General features: G+C 37.7%; 4 protein-coding genes across 4 annotated transcripts; 1 reads left to right on the top strand and 3 right to left on the bottom strand.

Annotated features, from left to right (window-relative positions):
- Positions 1-8,545: 8,545 nt before the first annotated feature.
- On the top strand, positions 8,546-9,378 carry LOC115630461 (succinate dehydrogenase assembly factor 4, mitochondrial). The gene is made up of 2 exons (XM_030527026.1): positions 8,546-8,854; positions 8,923-9,378. The coding sequence occupies exons 1-2, from the start codon at positions 8,800-8,802 to the stop codon at positions 9,222-9,224; spliced, it is 357 nt and encodes a 118-aa protein (XP_030382886.1). The 5' UTR covers positions 8,546-8,799; the 3' UTR covers positions 9,225-9,378.
- Positions 9,320-14,870, bottom strand: LOC115630460 (WW domain-containing oxidoreductase). The gene is made up of 8 exons (XM_030527025.1): positions 14,802-14,870; positions 14,655-14,742; positions 14,393-14,597; positions 14,024-14,328; positions 13,569-13,748; positions 9,878-10,007; positions 9,662-9,790; positions 9,320-9,600 (listed from the first exon to the last, which is right to left on the bottom strand). The coding sequence occupies exons 1-8, from the start codon at positions 14,803-14,805 to the stop codon at positions 9,406-9,408; spliced, it is 1,236 nt and encodes a 411-aa protein (XP_030382885.1). The 5' UTR covers positions 14,806-14,870; the 3' UTR covers positions 9,320-9,405.
- Positions 14,871-15,319: 449 nt separating this feature from the next.
- Positions 15,320-18,027, bottom strand: LOC115630459 (serine protease inhibitor 28Dc). Its single transcript, XM_030527024.1, has 2 exons — positions 17,103-18,027; positions 15,320-16,392 (listed from the first exon to the last, which is right to left on the bottom strand). Exons 1-2 carry the CDS (start codon positions 17,810-17,812, stop codon positions 15,432-15,434), a joined length of 1,671 nt encoding a protein of 556 aa, XP_030382884.1. The 5' UTR covers positions 17,813-18,027; the 3' UTR covers positions 15,320-15,431.
- A 2,073-nt stretch (positions 18,028-20,100) lies between these two features.
- Positions 20,101-22,147, bottom strand: LOC115630678. Its single transcript, XM_030527321.1, has 4 exons — positions 21,916-22,147; positions 21,511-21,764; positions 20,455-20,628; positions 20,101-20,391 (listed from the first exon to the last, which is right to left on the bottom strand). The coding sequence occupies exons 1-4, from the start codon at positions 22,117-22,119 to the stop codon at positions 20,178-20,180; spliced, it is 846 nt and encodes a 281-aa protein (XP_030383181.1). The 5' UTR covers positions 22,120-22,147; the 3' UTR covers positions 20,101-20,177.
- Positions 22,148-22,189: the final 42 nt, after the last annotated feature.

Raw genomic sequence — 22,189 nt, 5'->3', positions numbered from 1 at the left:
TTACAACTCTTTTGTCGCTATTTTTTCTTCCACCCAATTTTTTGCACAACAGCATGAATTGCAATTCATATACATGCAGGCAAAGGCTCCCCAAAAATGGCTCAGCATTTGTCATATAAATATGTAAGCATTGGCATATTTGCAATATCCTTGATCTATTGCGCAGTGCTTGTCAATTTGTCGCATTAGAAGGAGGCCAAGAGCAATAGCAACAAGCTGGCTCACAGCGCATGCTGTCGATACAATTTGAAAAGGCAAATTGAAACACGCACATCCCTCCGCCCTACAGCACAGACACACACACACACAGATACACACACAAATACACACACAACACGCAGCACACTACAAGCAGGAAAGGAGCCGAGAAGCCAGGATGTTCGCAGACAAGTGGGCCCCACGACGCTGACGGTTGTCATGTAAAACGTCACTTTAACATGCGATCACAGACAGCGAACGACAGGCGCGCACACACACACACACACACACACACACATCCCTACAAAAAGGATGAGCAGCAGGAGCTGGAGAGGCGTGAGAGTGGGAGTTGCTCGTACAATGTGTTGTCGCATTGACAGGTGCAGTTTGTGGCAAAACGAAATTATTTTCACATTTCGCACTTGGCTTTTCATTTTCAATGTTTAAGCCTTAACGCTGGCAATTCAATTCACGCAAATCGATATGAGCCCAAACCGCGGGGGACGGGTGCGGATCCGCCACAGCCGCCTATTAAAAACGAATTTGATTTACTAAAGTACGCCGCAGCGCAACGTTGGAAACCCCTCCCGTCTCAGCACGGAGCACTTTAATACACAACAGCGAAATTACACAAAACGATACGAAAACGCGCGGGCGGGGCGCAACAAGCCACAGAATTTGATCAGAGATAAATTCCAATTATTAAAATCGAATTTGCACAGCAGAAATAGAGGCACATAGGCAACTATATCTGCATATGTACATATATATATTTATATATACATACATACATACATGCTCGTATCTATGACGAACAAAAAGTATTGCCGCTTTTGTTGAATTCCTCTCAGTATCGAAGAGCTAAACGCTGTGCAGGTTGAATGATACGGCCGAGCATACTACTCCGAACATTTGATCAAATTCTAATTATGCAAATAATGTGAAAAAGCAATTAAACCAAATGCCCTGTTATGCATCTAACCGTTCGTTCAATTGCTAGCCAAATGGCCATATTATCAGATTTCAATGCAGACTCTAAAATGGCTGCAGTGCTGAGGGACGCAACAACTCCCACAATATTAGAGCGTTTATGTAGTAAAACGTTGTGCAAACTAGTTTAGCAGACAAACCTTCCTATAACGAAATCGGCACAATAAATAGCGTGATTACAATTTATTTTAAATATGTACACAAATGTGACTGGTTGGTATCTGCTAAACTAATCTGTATATATAGGACTTGAAAAAGGCTAAAAAGTCGATAGTACTGCCAGTTTGTTTGCACGCCAGCATCTACCAGCTTAAAATTATTCGGTCAGCGGCAGAATGTTAAACAAACCTGTTGGTATTTTTATAGAATCGGTCCCAGAGATCCGCTTTGAAAATAGTTCAATAATCCACTTTGCATCCTGCTGCGCCTCTCCTTGAAACAAGGCCATTGTTGGGCAGTGACAGAAGAGAGGTTTTCTAGTTTGTTGAATTTCCTGCCTTTATGTGACGTTCAGCTTCTTGGCATTTGTTGCTACCAAGCATTAACCTGTGAGTAGGGGTTGCATGAGGCTGCATTCTATTCTCTGGTGTCTTCACCCTCACACATTATTCAGCTGATCTCCTATTGCTCACTAGTTTGCGACCAAGCGTTATGATTCCAGATGTTATGAAACGCCTTTAGATAAAGGCAATACATTTTTATTGTTGTTTACTCTTTAACTTAATACTACTCCATATATTTGATATTGGTTGCGCTTGGAACTATTGTTATTGTCTTCTTATTTTATCGGTACATCTTTTTTTTCTATTTGAAACTGCTAGACCTTCCCAGAAAATTTGATCAACGCCACCAGTTTAAAAATTTAAGATTTAAATTAAACTGAAATATTCTGATACCAATTATTATGTATAATCTGGAAGGTCTTAATTGGAGCCAAATACATGAATTACGCAAGTAGGATATGCTAACTAGATTATATTCACAATCGAGTTAAATATTATGTTATTAATTATAGAAATTGTTATTATTACAGAAAACAAGAAAGTGACAAAAGAAGTTGACAAAGATTTAGCAAATATTTAGTAGCGTTGAAATTCGGAAGATTTTAAAAGCCTACACGAAAAGAATTGTATAATATTTGTATAGGCATATAATATACAATTATTGCTAATATGAATGAATAACTTATTCCTAATTTAAATTACAATTGCAAAGATCGCGGGCTTATTAAAGTTACTTTTTAATGCAGCTACTTATTTTATTGCTTAAAAATAAGTTAATTAAATTAATTGGTATCTTTAAAAAATACAGCTTCCTACGCCTATTAATTATATACAAAAACTATAAAACGATATCTGATACTAGGAAGTATCAGATATGGGATTGAAAATTAAGTAAATCTTAGAAAATGTATCTTGCCAACACAAAAATATTGAAACTGTTTTCAATAACAATTAGTTCATTTCAGCAGTTAGGACCATCACCGAAATGAGAAATTTCTTATTTTTCAAGAGGAATATAAAGCCATTATTATGAATTCTTTATATCAATCTTAAGACATGTTTAAAATTGCTGTTCGTTGTACTGATGTCTGACTATACAAACTTGCCTGACATGGATGCTGCCTGCCTGCCATGTGCTTTCCAATTAGTTTTTCTGTCGCTTGGCGACCAGTGTTGGTAAGCGCACATATGGCGCTGTCAAGTGAAGCAAGCTGCAATAAAAATGATGCCAACGGCCACGTAAAGTTAATGAAATTGGAGACTGTGGAAGCCACTAATAAATGCGCACAATGTCGTAGCGGCGTCTTCCTCCACTTACTCTCTACTAAAGCCACTTTACAACACTATCCACTTGAACCATTTCACAGGCAATTGCAGCGTCACGACGATAAATTTGTAAAATTGCGAATTTTCTGCTTCAATAAATTGTCAAATCTGCAAATCAACAATAACTAAATCCATGGCATGCTAGTGGGTATATGTATGTGTGGGTGAGGGAGTGTGTGTGTGTGTGTGTGTGTGTGCATGTGCATGCATTCATTGTGCTACGGTACGTATACGTAATATGCTTTTAACGCTTCATAAAATTGCACTTTAAAACGCAAGCGAGCGAGCGAGCAAGTAAGCGAGTCACGAACGGCACCTTTCCACCTCCCCCTGCTGCATCCTTACACGCTCGCACACAATCAGGCGCAGGCAAAACAAAAACAGGAAGAGTCGACGACGACAAAAGCGACGAAAAAGGAAGGTCCCCTTTTTTAAAAATGGTGCCAGCAACCGCTTTCTGTCATAGGCGCATAAATTTTGCAACGACAAATAAAAGCAGAATGCGAAATTATTTTCAAATGAAATAAATAAACTGCAAATTATGGACAAACAATGAACAAGCACGCACACACATACACAGAGGCATACACACACACACACACACACTGCCAAATATACAGACCATTCCGACAATTATGAAAAAATCGTTGCATATGCAGAGGCGCTGCTTATAATGCGTTTCATTTATTATTTTAAATATTTATTTGCTCGTGTCTTTTACGTTCTGCAGCATAAATATAAATAAATATCCCTTTAATATTTTCATAAATGATCAAATAAGAGCATGTGGGGCGTGCTAGACAGACAGCAACAAACATAAATATTGTACACATATAATAACAATAACAAGAACAGCAACAACAGTGCAAGCACACGACCCATTAACTCAAATGGACGAGCACTGTTATTGGATACCCTGCACCCAAATAGTAAAAGGCTCTTAAAAAGTTTGGGATTTAAATATCGCATTCAGAGGGTTTTAGATTATACCTGCAGTACACCACAGTCTCACAGCTTATACAACATTTTTAATATCTTTTTTAAAAATTAATATATTTTAGTTTTAAAATAAAAGGAAATAAAAGTATTGTCATCCCGAAAGAAATTGCATACTACTCACCTAATTGTATATATTTTACAAATTACCTTTTCGATTTCAAGGACGATTGCTCTTTATCCAAGTCCATACCAAAAGAAACTGTGAACTCTTGCTTTGTTGTGAAATGTATAATTATCACTTCTGTTAGTTTTAAGATATTAATTTTAAGCTAGCATTATATAAATAAAAATAAATAATTTAATTAATATGATATCGTTGGAGTAAAGGCAAATGAATACCTAATTAAAATATATTTATTTACCTATGATTTTAAGAATTACTGGGTATGCAACAGTCGGCTGTGTACGACTCTAACCAGCTATGTTTTTTGTACCATTTTGTCGCCATAAAATATAAAGTGGCATTAATTTTACAGTCATACTAAACGGTGCAAAATTGCGAAGTGCTGCACATCAGAAAGAAAGAAAAAAGAAAACGTGTGACGAATGAAAATGGAGCAATCAATTCTGGATGCAAACCAACTATTCCTGTCTTGTTTTACTTATTTTAGTGAGTGACTTAAACGAATATTATTCTTTTAATAAGGTGCTAGTATTTGACTTTGATGGAACATTAGTTATTGAATCTATCTTTACATTCATAAATACTTCAATGTTACTTTCAATCTTTTTGGTGTCGGTTGTTTTTCAAACATAAAATATTATTATTATAATATCAAAGGTATAAATAATTAACTATTTAACCAAATTTAATACAATTTTGAAAACGCTAAACATTGTCTTCATACATCGGAGGCTAATAGAGATACGCTAAAATAAATCAGTGATTTAAAAAATTTACCAATTACGACAATATATTCCGTTAGCGATCCTGGTCAAAACTTACTGAGCTACTTCAAAAGGTATGCAAACCAGGACTAACAGCAAGCATGGTTTTGTTGTAGCTTTGGTGAGAGTCGTGTATCAGGAGCATCTTCTATAGCCAAACACTCAATTGCAAACTCTTCTGTCAAAAATTATACTTTTTGAAACTCACGACCAAAATGGGCCTATAAAGAAGGAGTTACTGTCCAACAGAACAACGCTAAATTACCTAATTTTTGGGGTTACAAAGAAAATCATTGAACTGCGAAAATCTATTGATCACGTTTTCAGCAGCTAAGAACCAAAACATTTATGAGAAACGTTCTTCCTTAACCCAATTTATAACAGAAAAAAAAGTTAACGTTACAAAAGTAAAACCTCTAGTTCTATAATTAAAAATTAATTCAGTTCAGAGATCAGTAAGCCCTGCAAATATTTAACGTACAATTTCAACCAATTCGTGCTTTGAAGTTCTGATTTGAATTTTGAACTGGCATCGCATTAAAAATCAAAAATACAACTCATTTTGTAGCAGTCCAAGAAGCCATTTTAAATATCTATGCCTTCTGACCCACAACTCAATTCAAAAACTGTTTTTTAAATCAAATTTCCTATTAAGATCATCGCTTTTTAATCTCTCTTAAATTCTTAGCTTTTCAAAATTCTACTGCAGGAGTGTTTGCTTTTAGCAAAGACCATTTTAAATTGTTCTTGTTGATAAACTTATCAAAATGAATCGAGTAGTTTTAAGAAAAAAGAAGGAATCCGTTATCCTTATTATACTAGAATTAAAATTGCTTTATTGTTAAAAAGATCAAGCTGAAAAATATATATGAAATATAAGACTTTATCCACAGCACTAGTTGCTAACTGCAATTTGGTCTTTAAGCGACAATCCAATTATCAGTGCATTATCGATTGACTGCAAAAACCAAATTCATAAATTAAAAATGATTTTTGTTCATTTGGGATTTCTTTTTGATGTGAATAATTTGGGGAGAAGCGATGCTGGCTTAGGCAGAAAAAGCAAAAGCGTACAGATTCGATAATTTATGTCACTAATTAGCATCCTGTAGGCCACATCCGATCCGATTGCAGTTGCGTTGAGTCGGCACGTAATTATTTCTTTCTTTCACATTTTAAACATAAAATCAATTAAGCAAACCATCGCGCGTCATGCACACTATAATCGGCCTCTGCATAATAATGATAATAATGACAATGATAATATAATGCTGATGATGGCGATGGCGATGGCAATGATTGATATTTTATATAGCACTGCTGTTCGGCTGAAAGGCCTTGTGTGCGAGCGACCGCATTGCAATGCAATGGCTGACATTTTTAATGCCACTGCTGCTTTGTTTCCGTTTCCGGTGAGCTCAGCATGACATCTGCATTTGTTTATACAAAGCGTGTGGTGTTTGTTTGTTTGTTTGTTTTCTTTTTGAATTTCACATTTTCTGTATTCTCTTTGTTATCATCCATTCAATTGACTGGCGTTTTTATTTTCATTTGTTTGAAAAGAATGCAATTACATGTGGTGCGTATGAAATAATTTCATGTTCATTGCAGGAGGTCACTTATTAATTTTTTTAAATCAACCAAATTATGTTTGCGCACATAAGCTGAACATATTGAAAAGATGTATATATGTATTTACTCGAAGAAGGTGCTTTGCTTTAATCAGTTTGTTTAGGACTTGCATATTGATTAATTGATTAAATTGATAATTAAACTAGTTTCAAATTCGTTTCAAAAGGCTGTGAACCAAAACCCTTGAAAATTCAAGCAGTTCATCATAAATCTAAGCAGTGCATTCCCGAACTGCAATTATCGATTAGATCTAGTTTTCGCCAGTTTAAGTTCTCCATAAGCTACACTGTAAACAAAATGGCGCAGTTAGTTAAGACATTTTCTTTAAGGCAAGCAAATTTCTTTCTTTTAAAAGAATAAAATGGGCAACTCAATCAAATATAGCTTGTAATATAGCCTTCTTCATATAAGATAATAAATATAAGGAATAAAAGAGAACTATGCGTATAAAAAATAAACTTCGCTTTGAAATCAGTTGCGACCTGCACTGTTCATTCTGCCCAGCGTCTGTCTCTCTCTCCCTCTCTCTCTCTTTTAACTGCGACTCTTCACCAATACATCATTAACATTATTTAGTTCCAATCGCAATTTTGTACTACACACTAATTCGATTTGAGAAAAACGATTGACTTACATTTTTTCATTCCTTTGTGTACTTTTTATATATAGTTGTTTGTTTTTTTTAATTAGCTACACTTCAAACTATATCATATTAATATATAATTAATACAATCAATTCGAAACTGTTGTCTACTAAGTAGTACAATAAACGGAGCAGCCAATTTATTAAGTGGTTTTAAAAAGCAACAAGTATATGGTGATTGTTTAAACATAAGCAAACGAATCCTGATATTTTTGGTTCAAAATGACCCAATTTTTAAAAACAATTGAAGTTATTCGTACGTTAACCCTTTTTCAACTCTTTATATATATATTTTTTTTTTGTGTTCAGTGAAAATGTATTTGTGAATATATGAATACAGAGATTACTACTGTATGGAGGGGTTTACTAAAGACGTAAATGAAGAAATTCAAAATTCATCGCAGATCGCAAAGCGACAAATTACATTTTAAACTTGGCATTATTTTAAATAAATTGTCATTCATATGATATTGCTTATTTATAGTCTACGAAGTATCAAGTGTTGTCAAGTGTTGCATTTTTTTAAAAACACAGTAGATGTAGATTTGTTAAAAACGCTTCTTGCCTATAATTTGGCACATTTATTACAATAAGCGATTGGTAATAGATTCGCCACTGATTCGGATTCTGCAGCCATAATTTCTCTGCTTAATTTTCACTCGCGATTTTTAAATCTCTCCTGACCAAGTCACATTTAAGGCGAACGCGCACTTTAAACTGACGGGCAACATGCGCTTCAAATTGCAGAACGACAGAGCACCTCAACCAGGGCTACAACGCCCGCATTTATAAGTGATGCTACCCATGCCAATTATGTATAAATGCCCTCAATACGACTGATTGTGTTCTTGCCAGCTCATGTTGTTGTTTTTGTTGTAATGACGTTGACACACTTGAGTAGCTTCCATTCCGTGCCTTATAAGCAAATTTGACAAAAGACGTATACATATTATGTACAGACATGCCATATTTTCTTATCTGGAGCATGTGTGAGTGCGCGATCAAGCGGAACGAAACTCGTTTCTCGTCATTTAGATACCAATAATAAAAGAATGCAATAAATAATGTAATTTATGAAATTACATCAGCAAGGAAATCGATGTTATTAAAAAACGGCTGATAAGGCTAAATTCAATTAAAAACATGCTCCCTTTCAGTTACAGTTTTGGAAATGGAAGAGCTTTTTTATGATGCTTCTTTTTCATTTGCTGTGCTTAGCAATGACACAAACCAAACATAGCTTTTCAACGACCCTGCCAAATTTGGAAAAAAGTGTAGCACCTGCCAGTGCTGCCACTTTGTCATATTCAGTAGCATTTATAGCTTACATGTGAAACGGTCACACTTGTGCAGAACTGGACGTAATTGCCGCCGACAAAAGAAAAACGAAATCTTTAATGGTACACGAAGCTGCCGTTACAAATCCAACATTTGGTGGCAGCATAAAGTGGTCGCAGTCGACAGCGCGCCTATAAAAACAACGAACGCAGCGGCAATAAATGCAAACGCGTTTTAACCGAGCAACTGACAACACGTAATCAGCCGTGGAACTGATTGTGAAATACCAACATCAAGAACATTACTTTTTAATATCGTGCAAAAGATTCAGACATTGACAAAATGCAATCATTGGCCAAACAATCCATGCGTACCTGGCCACAGGTCACCAAGCAAGGTGTGTTTGTGTGTGTGTGTTCGTGTGTGTGATCTTTCAACTAACTAACAAAATCCTTTGCAATTTAGTGAGCTACTACACAACGAGCAGTACAATGCGCGCCTTGACCAAAGATGACCCTCTAGTGGTTGAGGTGAAGGAGCCCAAGACACGCACCGAAAAGCTGATGGCTTTCCAAAAAAAACTGCGCGCCAAAACACCGCTGGGCAAGTTGGATGAATTCTCTCGTCATCCCTTCCAGGAGCAGGAGCCTCTGAAGCCGTGGCCCAACAATGTCAACCCGCATACTGGAGAAATTGGTGGTCCCGCTGGTCCAGAGCCCACACGCTATGGCGACTGGGAGCGCAAAGGACGAGTCACAGATTTCTAGTCAACCCAAACACTTGTAACTCGTGGTAGAGACTGTAGTTAGGCTTTTTATAAAAATGTAGTTTAAGCAACAAAATTAAGAACACACTATGTATGTATACTCGAAACTTAAATATGTATTTAGGGCTCTTTAAATAGACATACACCTGTATAAATTATTTTATTAAAAAACAAAAAACATTTTATTTGCCTTGTCTGGTTGGTATCAGGATCGTTTCCGTAAGACTTTCGCTTAGTTGCCACAATTGTTGCTGAAGTTGCGCACTTCTGGACAGTTTGCTCGGCTCACAGAAATAGCAGTTATTGAAATAAAGTCCCGTTAATGCCGTCAACTCATTGGCAGTGGCGCAATAGACAGTTGTGGCTGCCGCTTGTTGCTGTTGTCAGGATATGGACAAAAATAATTTATGAAAGTCTGTTAAAGTGCCTGCAACTCACCAGCGATTTGGTAAAGGGACGTGCGATGGCAAAGAGCAGTCTATAGAACCAATAGTTGCGCTGCAATTGTGAGGAAACCATATTACCGGGATGTAGAGCGAAGACAGAAATGCCGCGTTTCTTCCAGCGCTAAAAGTATTGATGGGAAAGGAGCAAATGAAAGTGAAACTATTCATCTGTTTGTGTATGTAGGTTAATGGAGGGAGCAGCACTTACAAGCGCCAGTTCCTGAGCGAAAAGCACATTACACAGTTTGGCATTGTTGTAGGCCATCATGCTCCAATATTTCTCCGCCGGTGGCGACAAATGTTGCAGCGTTAGATTTTCCGTGGGCAGGCTGGCGAATCTGTGGCAATACAACATATCGAAATTTCAAATTTACATCTTTCTCTGTAAAAACTTAAACCATCTCTAAAACATTTCAAAAAGATTAAAGATATCCAACAATTATACTGCTTTTGAATTTTTATTAAATGAAAAAGTAAAAACGTTTCTCATATTTGTTTACAAATTTATTGAATCAGAATTCCCAACACATCGATTAAGACGCAATTGTTTTTTGGCTCATTTACATCTTTGTTTATTTACAAAGCCGGCTTATATATACATACATAAGTATGTATGTATGTACATATGTACATGTATGTGTATGTTTATCATTCATTCAGTCAGCCCCAATTTGGACTTTGCCCCTCGCAACAAAACTCAAACGAGTCTTGATTGGCGCACCCGGCATTGTTGTGCTTGTTTGCAGGGCGCGGGCGTTCAATGAACGTTAATGAGATGCAATAATGGAGCATTCAAGTCTAGGCAATGCCAATGTCTAAGGCGCCTTCTCAATAAGAAGAACACAAGGCATTAAAGTGCATTAAAATAAAGAAATAAAACAGTCAATTAATAACAAAATGTGTAGCGCATGCGCAAGCCGGTAAAGCCGTTACTTGGACTTTGGATTTGTTTAGTTGTTTGTTGTTTGCGACGACTTCAAAAATAGATTGCATTTGCATATTTGAGTGGCAGGCAAGCCAGCAGCAATCTTGTAATTGCTCAGAAATTGTTGTTGTGTGGTAGGACGCAATGGCCAGCAATTGAATCTCTGGCAGTACGCGTCGCTTTTAAGCACAATTAACAAATGTGTATTATTTGTGTGTGTGTGTGTGTTTGTGATTGTATTGCTGACCTCAATTGAAAATCAGCGCCAACGCCATTAATCACGAACGCATTTGTATCTATCCACATTACGATGATGCTTGACTCTGGCATACATGACTGGCAGCGAGTACGCCAGCAGTGGCGCACGCGACTTTTTCAATGCACCACCAACGAGGCAGCACGAGATACAACAGAGAAGCAAAAAATAAAATAAACATAAAAGGAAACCAAAAACTGTTGTACGTGAGACAAGCAACGAACGCAGCGAATGGTCTCTCGCTTGGCAGAAAGACAGACACCACATACCACCAACAACAACAACAACAGCAACAACTACCACCAACAACTTCAACTCAATTGCGTTTTTGCTTCTTCCGTCGATTCACGCGAGTTTCATGATTTATTGTTGTACACGAACTCAACATAGGCACAGTGTGATCATCCTAACAAAACTAAGGGAAACTACAACTGATGAACATTTTTGTTTCCAAACTCTTTAAGTCTCCTAATTTAAGCGCGAAACAATTATTACAAAAAAACTCCATTAGTTCCGTTCAGGGCTTATACAAATTTGCATAACCTTATTAAATATTTTTGCAGAGCTTCAATATTGACTCTGCTATCGAAATATAAAGCAATTGATCATTCTGATTCATTTATCATTTCATTTATATTTTAATAAAAGCTAGCGCTAAATTAAAAATATTTCCTAAAATTTCTTTAACATTTTAATACAAATTAAAGTAAAAGCCTGGCTGATATATAATAAGATTATTTTATCTTATTATATATCAGAATAAAGAAACATATAAATATAAGAAAGAAAATAAAAGAATAAAAATAAAATTAATTAAATTAATAATTAACTCAATTAAATTAAAATAATAAATTTAATGACTAGCATAATAACTTAAAAGTAATCTGGCAACGCTACGATAAGCTTATAAATAAATAAATAAAAATAAAATATATGTATGCGTACCAATATTAGTTTTTTTTACTGAATTTTAACGTAACCAAAGTATTAAAGAAGTTACTATTCCACAAATATAAAGATCAAATGGCTGCGTTGTTAATATATATTACTATATGTACTTTTACTATATTTAAAAAAAATTTTCGCAAGAAATGAGCTTTATGATTCCACAGCAATATCTAGAATACAGGTGAGCAACTATTAAAGCGCCATATAAACTTAATTTGTACCACTGTGCATGTGCCTTGCACGTGAGTACGCGTTGTGGCTTGAAAATTCGTCTGATTGTGCGTATGTGTGTGTCTCTGCGTTTGTGTGTGACAGCAGCTGCGTTGGCGATAATGTAATCAGAGCTTTGAAGTGCGCAATTTATTTGTAAACAACGCAGTTACAAACATGTATGTACATACATACGTATGTTCATACAAACAAAACAACAAAAAGCAGCAACGATGAAATGTTTAAAGCTAAGCTTTGATAATGTTTTGCCTTCAAAAAATAATAAACAAAAAACAAAATCCCTTCCACTTTACACTAAGCAACGATAAAAAAAATGGCAAACACTCGGAAATATTTGAAAGATATGTATGCAAATATTTTGCAGATAGATACATACTAACATGCATATCTGTGGCAAGCGAAACTACATACTATAAATAGTTGGCCGCGACGCCAACTTAGACCGCAACCGGCTCAGGTCCAAAGTCCAATAGCGTAGGCATAAAAGTGCAATCAACTTGGCGAAAAAATAATAAATAGTGTCAAACTAAACAAGCGACTGCAGGCGCACGAACAAAACAAAACATGAAAAAAATACAACAGCATTATCATAAGCTTTATGCGTTAGCCGTCAGGCAACAGGTAAATCGGGGGAATAGTGTGCGAGCGCCGTAACGATATGCACTGCTGGAAGTATGGCCCTCGACACGGTCATGACTGCGCTGAGCGCTGGATAATGGTAGCCGAGGGGATGCTTGGTTACAACTATGCGGACTGTGGACACCTATCGATGTCCAGTTCTATCCACAGCACACGGACTACGCCTTTCCAGTTCACTTGGGGGATTTCATATGGAACCCTGGAGACATCGTCCGATCTTTTGTCGGGATCGTCATATGTAAGGTCATCTGATTGTCCAACCGAATCCATGCTAATATATCGAGATGAACCATTTAACTCGGAGAAAGAAACTGTTTCAGACAGCCAAAGGGACATTCAAGGAAAAGGCGGCCCGCTCTGACGGCAAATAAGCATTTCAAGCCGATGAAACCATCCTACAGTCCAGTGGTCTTATGCGTCAAGCATCATTTCCATCTGAACACAGACAAGTTAAAGGGGGCGATCATGGATACCGTGGCGTGGCAAGAGCTGATTAGATGCTTTTCATAGGTCATAGAAGCTTTCCAGATCCCACCACATTAGGGATTACTTCCCCTGACCTGTCCAATTACAAAATCCTGGCATTCCTAAATGACCAGAACCTAGCCAACAGGGCACAAAATTGCCGCCATAAGGGCTACACCGATCTTATGGCCTAGGCAAAATGCTGGAAGGACATTTTTAATGTGACTTAGCCAGAAGTTGGAGCAAGCATCGTCAACATTAAACGCTGACCAAGTTATGCATTCCTCGTCTAGAGAACTGCTTACCTAAAGGAGGTGGAGCTACATTTTACCTCTTGTGAGCATAAATTGTTTTTTCATTCTCTTGCGTGAGACTTTCCTTCTCCATATCTTAATAATAATGTAGAGGTGGTTAAAAACAGCTGCCAGCACTCACCTGTGCGATTCCGAAGAGACCACAACAATTCGGGACCTGTGATCGAACAACGCTTCCAGCTGCATTGTCAAATGAAAGTGGGAGAGATGAGACACTTGGAATGTGGTCTCCAGACCATCTACAGTCTGGGTGTAAGGCAGAGCAAAGACTCCGGCATTAAGAATCAAGTAGTCGATATGGCTGCAAAGAAAATGAAATATTAAGTTAGGAAAGTTTCTGCTGAAGGAACACTTTTGCTTTTTCTGTACTGATTACTAATCTAGAGCTTTTGTTATTTAAGAATTTAGAACTCTAAAAGGTAGGATGTACAATTATAATGGATTTTTTTTTAAGTTCGTCTAGGTGAACATTTTAAATTACTTCTGGTATCTCAGAATAACATTGTGGTACTTTATAAAATCAATGCGACATATGGCAGAGAGCTACGGCTTTATAAAACTATACAATCCACTCACTTAACACTGCGCTTTATTTCCTCGGCAAATTCTTGCACGTCCTCTAAACAGCCCAAGTCTAACGCTAAAAAGCGACATCTAGAACGTGCCGCCGGCCGCTCCTGGGCAATACGATCTATAGCCACTTCAGTGGCTTCCTGATTGCGGCACGCAAAGATTATCTCACAACCGTGCAGAGCCAGAGAACGTGCTGTCTCGAAACCAATGCCTGAATTGGCTCCTGTAATGATCGCAAGGCGGCCATGCAAATCCTTACCATGCAGCACCTGCAATGCGGTGGTGCAAGAATCGAAACGTTGTCGCACCTAGCAAGAACATTGAGATTATAAAGATGAACACATTTCTGAAATTTTTGAGACGCTAACGCACATCTGCCGCAGTTAAGGGCGGCTCCTCCACTGCAAAGGCCAAACGAGGGTCAGCATTTGTGCGCTGTTGCGTCTCTTTATTGTAAAACATGGTCCTCTTTGTTTGTTCATCGTAGTATTTTTCCCAGGCAATGGGCAGCTCGCCGGTTATACGTTTGGGACGTCCAGTGCGGGGATGTGTCCACTGTGAGAGCCTGCTCTGTTGACTAGAATAAATAAAGTACGTAAGTATGTAAGCATTTGCAAATTGTTGATGTACCTACTTAATATAACAAACAACGCCATCATCTGTGGAACGTTCCTCCCAGCCGGGTGGCAGCTCATCCTCGCTGTCCGAATCGGGCAAAAAGCCTATCACACGGCATTTATTTTAATTTCAGCATACAAATAAATTTGTCGCAGCTACTTACTCATTTTACGAACTACAACTATTAAATGCAAAAATTTACAGTTGCAATAAGAATTATCTGCGGCAATAAAAACAGTGACACATATGTGAATACATATGTTTTTGATTTTATCGACTTGGCAGCACTGTTTCAATGTTACAGTGCTGAAAAATCTCAAAATGGTAGCGCCTAATCAAGTTTTGTAATTTAACGAAACTACTTGTGTGAGTTTGATTTTAATTTGTTATGTGTTGCTATTGGAACCAAACTGAACACTTTTTGATGGCATTTAATTATTATATTCATTACATTGTAATCTTATAAAATCCATAATTGTTGCTCTAATAAAAAACCCTCGCATAAGTTATTTCAATTGAAAGGAAATAAATAAAAAACTGCGAGAAATTTGCTAGTTGCGAGTAATACCTACTGACCTTCTTTTAAATAATGACTTACAGGACTACAGTAGGTGGTCGGCAATTTGAATTGAATTCTAAAGAAACAATTTTAATTTTCCTTCATTTGAAAGGCAGCTTTAATTTAATTTAAGATTAATTTATTATATATTTTAGAGTAAAGTCCTCAAGACTTAATCACTTAAATGTCAACGAAACGTACTACATACATATCTTAGTAGCTAAGTCTTAATGCTTATTTAGACACTGGCGGCTCATTGATGATGCCATAGAAGAGCACAAGTTTTGTGGCATCATGGCGTAGTAGCAATATAAATGGAGCATCGGCGCGGAAAAGCACATCCGGCCCAGATTTGTTCAGGTATGTGATTGTAGCGGCGGCTGCCTCAGTGCCCTGTTCGTTGACCTCAAAGTCAACCTTGTGTACAATTTCGTCGACGAACATATTCGACTGGCGTACACTATTTTGGCGTGTCACTGATCGCTGGTCATCAAGGTTTTGCAGGCTGTCTGCGCTCTTGCCGAAGCTGCTACGTGGGGAGAACACAAATGGACGATCTGTGCCGTCGCTCTGACCAGGCCTGGACGCCGGCTCTGCAATCAGCGACAAGTCGCTTTCCAACTCACTGAAAATACTGGAGATGCCCATGCGCCTAAGCAATTCCTTCATATTGATGGACTCGACTATGTGCATTTTAGGGAATGCCAATAGAGCCGAGCGTCTGGTCATTTTCGAGATCATTTCCTCAATTCTGTCTGCATTCAAATTCTGTTGCAACTGCTGAAGACGTGACGCGGTCGACTGATGTGGCTGTATGACGTACATGGTACTAAGATTCCCACGATAGGGCATTCCAATAATGCGGCAATTCAGTTGGGGATCTTCATAGTAGGGGAAGGTGCCACCAGTGCCCATCAGTTGGACGCGCACCGGCGCCTCCGACTCGCCATTCGGATAGAAGTTGTCCAGCTTGGTGGCTGAGTCAATGAAATCCTGCTCCCAGAAGCCCTTAAAATACAATGCATTGGCCATGATCACACGTGTGGCTTGAGACACTTCACTGGCAATGATATTCGGGATCTTGCCCAAGGTCTTCTGCTCCACCCAATCGTTGATGATGAGGCGTGACTGTGCAGGCTTGGTCTGGAAGTCCAACGGCTGCAGTTCCGAGCGGTATATATTTGTAATGACATTTCTGCAATTAAAAAAGCATAAGTATCAGCTTAAAAATAAATAACTGGTATGCACGTGAAATTGAGTTGTTCGAGTCGAAATCTGTATACGCTTAGAACTACTAAACTACTATATGCTGCCTCTTCAGATTTAAAAATTATTCAGAGCATATCTTGTTACCTATTTCTATTTATTTCTACCATTATTTTTTGATTACAAACCCTGGAAATGTAGACAATAAAACCATAACCGATGCGGGAAAATATCCATTGAAAGAATTCGAGGTAGATCCGAGGTAGAAACTTGAATCGTAATACAAGTACATACATCTATCTAGAGAAGGAGGAACCGATATTCAAACCCCCTGTAATCCATAGTTAAATTATGCTGAATTGTTGAGGACTCCTAGTTGGGGATTCTTCATAACACTTTAGAGTATTTGTGATAGACATTTCAATAGAGTGTATTTTGATTGTGTGGCCCCACTACCAGTAGGAAAAGCTCAATGTACTCTTCTCCCGAAAGGGTAGAAATATGCACTTATGACAATCGCGAAGCGAAACGTAAACGTGTGAACGATCAGACTAATGAATGGTATTTCCAGTTCGAGCTGATTAACAGCTTTACGCTGCACCTGAGCTCTATTTAATTGTGAATCTCTGCTGTACATACATACAACTATGTATGTATGTAGTAGGTGTGTTTAGATAATTCCACCTGTGCTGCTCTCACCTGTAGTCCGGATTCAGGGTGTAGCCCAACTGTGTGAACAAGCCATTGGCCAAATGGATGGCATGACCGGAGGGCCGATTCGCAGAGCGTCGATTGCTGCGCATATTGCCGGCCTTGGTGTAACGCCAGGGGTCTAGACGTCGCTGAGGCGAAACCATTTCCAGGGTCGGTTGCTGCACATCCTTGAGTAGCAAGCCGAATTGCTCATGCAGCTTGGTGGAATTGGATTGCAGCTCCTGATCGTTAAGTCCAAACACTTGCGAAAGCTGCTCATAGCTTTTACCATTCGAGCCAGCGAGTAGTAGGGCCAGGGCAGACATCACACTGAGGGGGGAGAACACCTCGGTCTTCCTATATGTGGTGCTCAAATGTTGGCCCAGTGAGTTGGCGAAATTTAAAACATTGCGTGCGATCGCGTCCGAAGCCCGCAGATCGACGTTATCAGTGCCGAGACCGAGGCCGAAGCCAGCAGCAGTTATCGCCTGAGGTTCAGGGGCAGGGGCAGGAGCAGCTGATGGTGGCAGCGGTGCGAAAACAGGCGGTGGTGCTGCAGCATCATTCTGTGATCGCTGTGGTTGATTGTAGCTCTCAACCAGAGCCTGATTCGCTTCACTGCGTATGTGGTCCCGAATAAGGCTACAGCTACCGCAAATCTCCACGAGAGCGGTCAGCCCCAGAATGGCCACCAAAGCGTACAAAATTCGCGACATTTCGTGACAAAATTAAATTCACTTTTCAATTAATGTGTTTTGTTGGTTATGCGGTTATTACTATATTTCGTCTCTTGTGATTAGTTTAATCGAGCAGCTATATATGAGGTACTATACATATACGATTGTGTGTACATACATAGCCACATACGTATGTATGTACTGAATAAATTAAATAGCGATTGGTGTTATGCGCGAATCGCGGTGCTCGTTCACTTCGCTTCGGTGGTGCTTTCAAACTGAACCTGCAGCTATCGGCGCGCTTCAATTTTACGAATAGTCGCCCCGGTTGTGCGAAACTCGTTATCAGAGCCGCCAAGTCCGACTCTGAGATGAGCCCAGCTTGAAGCCGCGCACTCACACACTCTCACACTCATGACATCAGCTCCAGTTGTTCGCTTTTGTTGTACAAAGTATTGTTATTATTGTTGCTAGAATGGAGAATCGCCCGCCGACTCATTGCAAGGCTTTTACATGACTCGGGGTTATCCCCAGCTCTCTTGTTGTACAATAGTTGTCACGATCTGCCAATCAGGTATTACTCTATATCTTATGCCTTTTGTAACTATCTTTTTGGATTAATAAGACTTTTCGTTATACTTGTAGATCACATGGTTTTCAGTGTCAATGAATGACAATTTTACAAGTAATGAATTCTTTTTCGAACATCACCTTTGTTTGTATATTCTCCATTTCATCTTATCCCTTATCAATAATGATCGAATTTCTAATCAGGCATGTTCGCAGAATTGGGGAAGCACCTGCAAAGCTGTCTTCACCTTTTGTTGTATTTATGCCAGATACCCTACTTTTATTTGTGCTTATATAAGGTTTGTTAGTTTTAACAGATCTTTTTCATTTTTTTTTTTTTTTTTGATAACCCATTGAATTTTACTTTAAAAAACGAAATTGTTAATTAAATGGATGATCATTTTCGAAGCTGTTCATAATTATTAGACGTTGAACTAAATATTGTTGACAATTTTACTGTGCAGTGTTAAACAATTGTATTTAATGAAAATAATTAAAACCTTTTAATATTCTGACATTTTATTCTTAATCTTTTTTAATAGAGAAGCCGTTTTACCTATACTAAGTAGTATTATAAAGAGAAAAGATTAGATTGTTTATTTGTTTGCTTGAATTGAAAAGGCTCCGAAACTACTGCAGAATTCTTTCACTGTTGGAAAGCTATACTATATGATATATGCTATATTACATACTATATGTGTGTAAAAAAAAAAAACTAGCCTACCAAAACTTTACTATAATAATGTAACCCAAGATGTACAAAAATGATCGAGTTAGTAGGGATCGACGTACGAAAAGAATGTAGGTCCGAGCAATTTAAATAAAACAACGTCAAATATCATTTACAGGAGCTCTATTACTCATTCAATTTAATGACTTTTGTTTTGTAAATATGATCTTTTCACAAAAATTGGAACAAACAATTTTTTTAAAAACCATTTAAATAATAATATTCGAACGTTCCTTATAATCTTACTCTTTTTTAGTAACTCAAAAAAAATGTATAGTTTTTTAAATTAGTATTAAATATTCGTGCTGGGCCGTTAGTATTTCATAAATATTATAAAAAAAATATAAACCACTTTTTCGATTTCAGGTATATAATTGCAGAACTCGAGTGAATACTTTTAAGTCGTATTCTTCTAAAAAACATTACTAATACAGTTCAATACTTAGTTATCACATTAAACCAGATTTGTTAAAACACAATGACTCACTGCATTATTTATTAATATAATTTCAAAATTGTTTGCTAATTGAACAATAACTACCGCCTTAGATATCTATCTAGGGTGTGTGCTTTTCGATGGACTGAGAATAGTATTTTGTTTGCTGACGTCGTTATCTCCTAAAAGCTCGTTCTACGAACAACTGCGGGAATTCAATAGATTAATAATGTTGCGGTTATACAAACTGTATAGAAATTTGCCATGCTGCAGGCGCTCTTTGATCCAGACTTGTTTGGCCAAATGTTTAGCAACTTGAAAGTGCTCTCTCGACGTCTTAATGGCCAACTGTGACGTAATTGAACTTGCTCGCAACAATATGCATATTTGTTACTGAATAATTGAATATTGGTCGTCATCGGCACGAGGATTTATTGGGGAAGTTTGTTGTCGCCGCCAATTTATGAATATTGTCTGGGTTTCCCAAAGAAGTACATACCAGACATATTTACTAGACTGCTGGTTCGATATTTGCGGTCCACAAATAGGCGTAATAATATTTCAGGTAATTTGAAAAATATACACGCTCCATTAGGGATTATTTACAGAGTAACTATATTTTTATTTGGTAAAATACTATAACGTAATTGTTATGTGTGAGTATGTTGTTAAACCGCACTCCAATATACACTATCGATTTGTCTGAAACCCAACTTTTCAAACATACTACGCGAGGCAACGTTCTTGACCACCACAGGTGCCAAGGCCTCATCACCCAATTCTGCAAGTTTCTTCGACATATAGCGCACCAATAAGCTTCCTAGACCCTTTCGTTTCTGCCCATCTGTAACGTGCAGCAATCCCAACGAGCCAAGTGGAAGCCTAAAATGTGTGAATGGTCGAAATCAAATATGTATTTAATATATTTTAAACATTCTGTCTTACCTCAAACACCAGGCAATCAAGTTTCCAGCCCCATCAAAGGCACCCACAGATACATTATAAAGTATTAGCCGCCTGACAAAATCCACAGAACCAGGCGCACGATGCGGCCAGATTTCATTTATCTGCTCAGCATTTTCAATGACCAAATCGGCCAATTTAATACCTTCCGGAACGCTGAAAATGAAACTCTTTATAGGGAGATACAATTGGAAATCACTTACAAATTATGTATGCTAGTCAACACTTAAATTCAAAGAACCAAGAGTTTCGCAGCTAATCATAATAATAATTATCTACAAATAGGTACTGGTTATCTGACATTTGCAATGTATCAAAAAAATGTCCTAAATATTTAAAACATAGCTTCTCTTCAAACCAACCGATTTGGATCCAATTTGTAAAGTAAAGACTTGTGAATATATTACTTGAATGGACTTGAATTCTGTAGCGGGGAGAGGAAAAGTTCTAAAAGTGAATGTTTTTTGAACATTAAAAGCCATTAAAGTAAACAAGCTTTACTTTCTATGCAATATCTTTTGAGTAAAAAATTGAATTCAAATAAGTACGTATTGTGAAAAAAAAACAGACTAAATAATAAAACTTGGATGACTTCGTAACTGAAATAGCTATAGCTGTGAAATGGCGTTTGGCTAAAGTTATTCTATTGATATTTCTGAGACACACCTTTTTATATAAGAAATTTAAAGATATTTGGTCGTTTACATCGCAACATTTAAATTTCTAATAATTGCTAATGTAATAGTGTAGTCGGAAAATTAAATTGGGTCATACATCAGTATGCTGGTCAGCTAAATTATAAATAAGATTTGATCACTTCTTCCTTCTCCCAAATCGCATAATCCTTCACTCTTTTCTTTAACTGAATTGAATGATTATTGTATTGATGCTGAGATCAAACAGCAAATCAATGCAGGCACAATTGGTGATCGCGAGGTCTGGCATCGCCATTCGCGGCCAAGTGGTTCTCTTTCACATTTCAAGAATTGATTTCCAGCTGTTGTGCTAGCATAAACGTGTAAGCACATGCAGACTTACTTGATCGTAAAACTGTCTACTAATTTCTTGCTGGCATGATACCAGACGGTCTCCTCCTGTTCGCCCGGTAATAATGGTTTACCTGTCAACCTTTTCGCGAAGTTTTCCAGCGCAGGTATAAGATGTGCGCTGTACCCAAAAAGCAAATAGTCCCCAGATTTCCCTTCCAAACAATTCAGTGCGATTTTAAGGCGTTCCAAGTTCTCAGTCAAAGTATTAAAATAAACGTGCTTCAAACAGCCGCCAATATTTGCCTTGAAGAAAAGAAAAATGTACGGATAAAGACGACAATGACAATGCAATTAATGCTGTATACTATATATGTATGTATGTACTATGTAGTAAGTACATAGGCAGCACACACATGCATGTCTATATTCATGTACTCGTACACATTATACTTACAACGATAATAAAAGTTCCATCTGTTTTCCAGTCGCCGTCCAACGATAACAACTTAATGCTCTCACTTGGCTCTTGATCTATCCAACTGATGAAGTTTTTCAGGCACTGGTAGCCGACCGATTCAGTTCGCTTATGGACATAAAGATCCCTAAGCTGAGCCCAATCGCTACGTTCTATCTCGACAAGGGAGTGCGACATGTCCATTAAGCAAAATAACTGACAAACAACTGATCCGAAGTCAGCTGCAAGCGTTCTTAAATTACAAGAGCCTTCC

This window comes from Scaptodrosophila lebanonensis, unplaced genomic scaffold (genome assembly GCF_003285725.1).
Source record: "Scaptodrosophila lebanonensis strain 11010-0011.00,11010-0021.00 unplaced genomic scaffold, SlebRS2 tig00001410-arrow-pilon, whole genome shotgun sequence".
Classification (NCBI taxonomy): Eukaryota; Metazoa; Arthropoda; class Insecta; order Diptera; family Drosophilidae; genus Scaptodrosophila; species Scaptodrosophila lebanonensis.
This window is presented reverse-complemented; position numbering and strand designations above follow the sequence as displayed.

Bases quoted from the DNA above. Each gene is read 5' to 3' on its own strand.
- LOC115630461 (XM_030527026.1), top strand. From the start codon at position 8,800: ATGCAATCATTGGCCAAACAATCCATGCGTACCTGGCCACAGGTCACC. The intron at 8,855-8,922 runs GTGTGTTTGTGT...TTTGCAATTTAG, and splicing joins GCCACAGGTCACCAAGCAAG to TGAGCTACTACACAACGAGC.
- LOC115630460 (XM_030527025.1), bottom strand. The intron at 14,598-14,654 runs GTAGGTACATCA...TATTTATTCTAG, and splicing joins GGCGTTGTTTGTTATATTAA to TCAACAGAGCAGGCTCTCAC. The intron at 13,749-14,023 runs GTGAGTGGATTG...TTTTCTTTGCAG, and splicing joins GAAATAAAGCGCAGTGTTAA to CCATATCGACTACTTGATTC.
- LOC115630459 (XM_030527024.1), bottom strand. From the start codon at position 17,812: ATGTCGCGAATTTTGTACGCTTTGGTGGCCATTCTGGGGCTGACCGCT. The intron at 16,393-17,102 runs GTGAGAGCAGCA...TTTTAATTGCAG, and splicing joins ACCCTGAATCCGGACTACAG to AAATGTCATTACAAATATAT.
- LOC115630678 (XM_030527321.1), bottom strand. From the start codon at position 22,119: ATGGACATGTCGCACTCCCTTGTCGAGATAGAACGTAGCGATTGGGCT. The intron at 21,765-21,915 runs GTAAGTATAATG...CTTTTCTTCAAG, and splicing joins ATGGAACTTTTATTATCGTT to GCAAATATTGGCGGCTGTTT. The intron at 20,629-21,510 runs GTAAGTCTGCAT...TTTCATTTTCAG, and splicing joins GTAGACAGTTTTACGATCAA to CGTTCCGGAAGGTATTAAAT.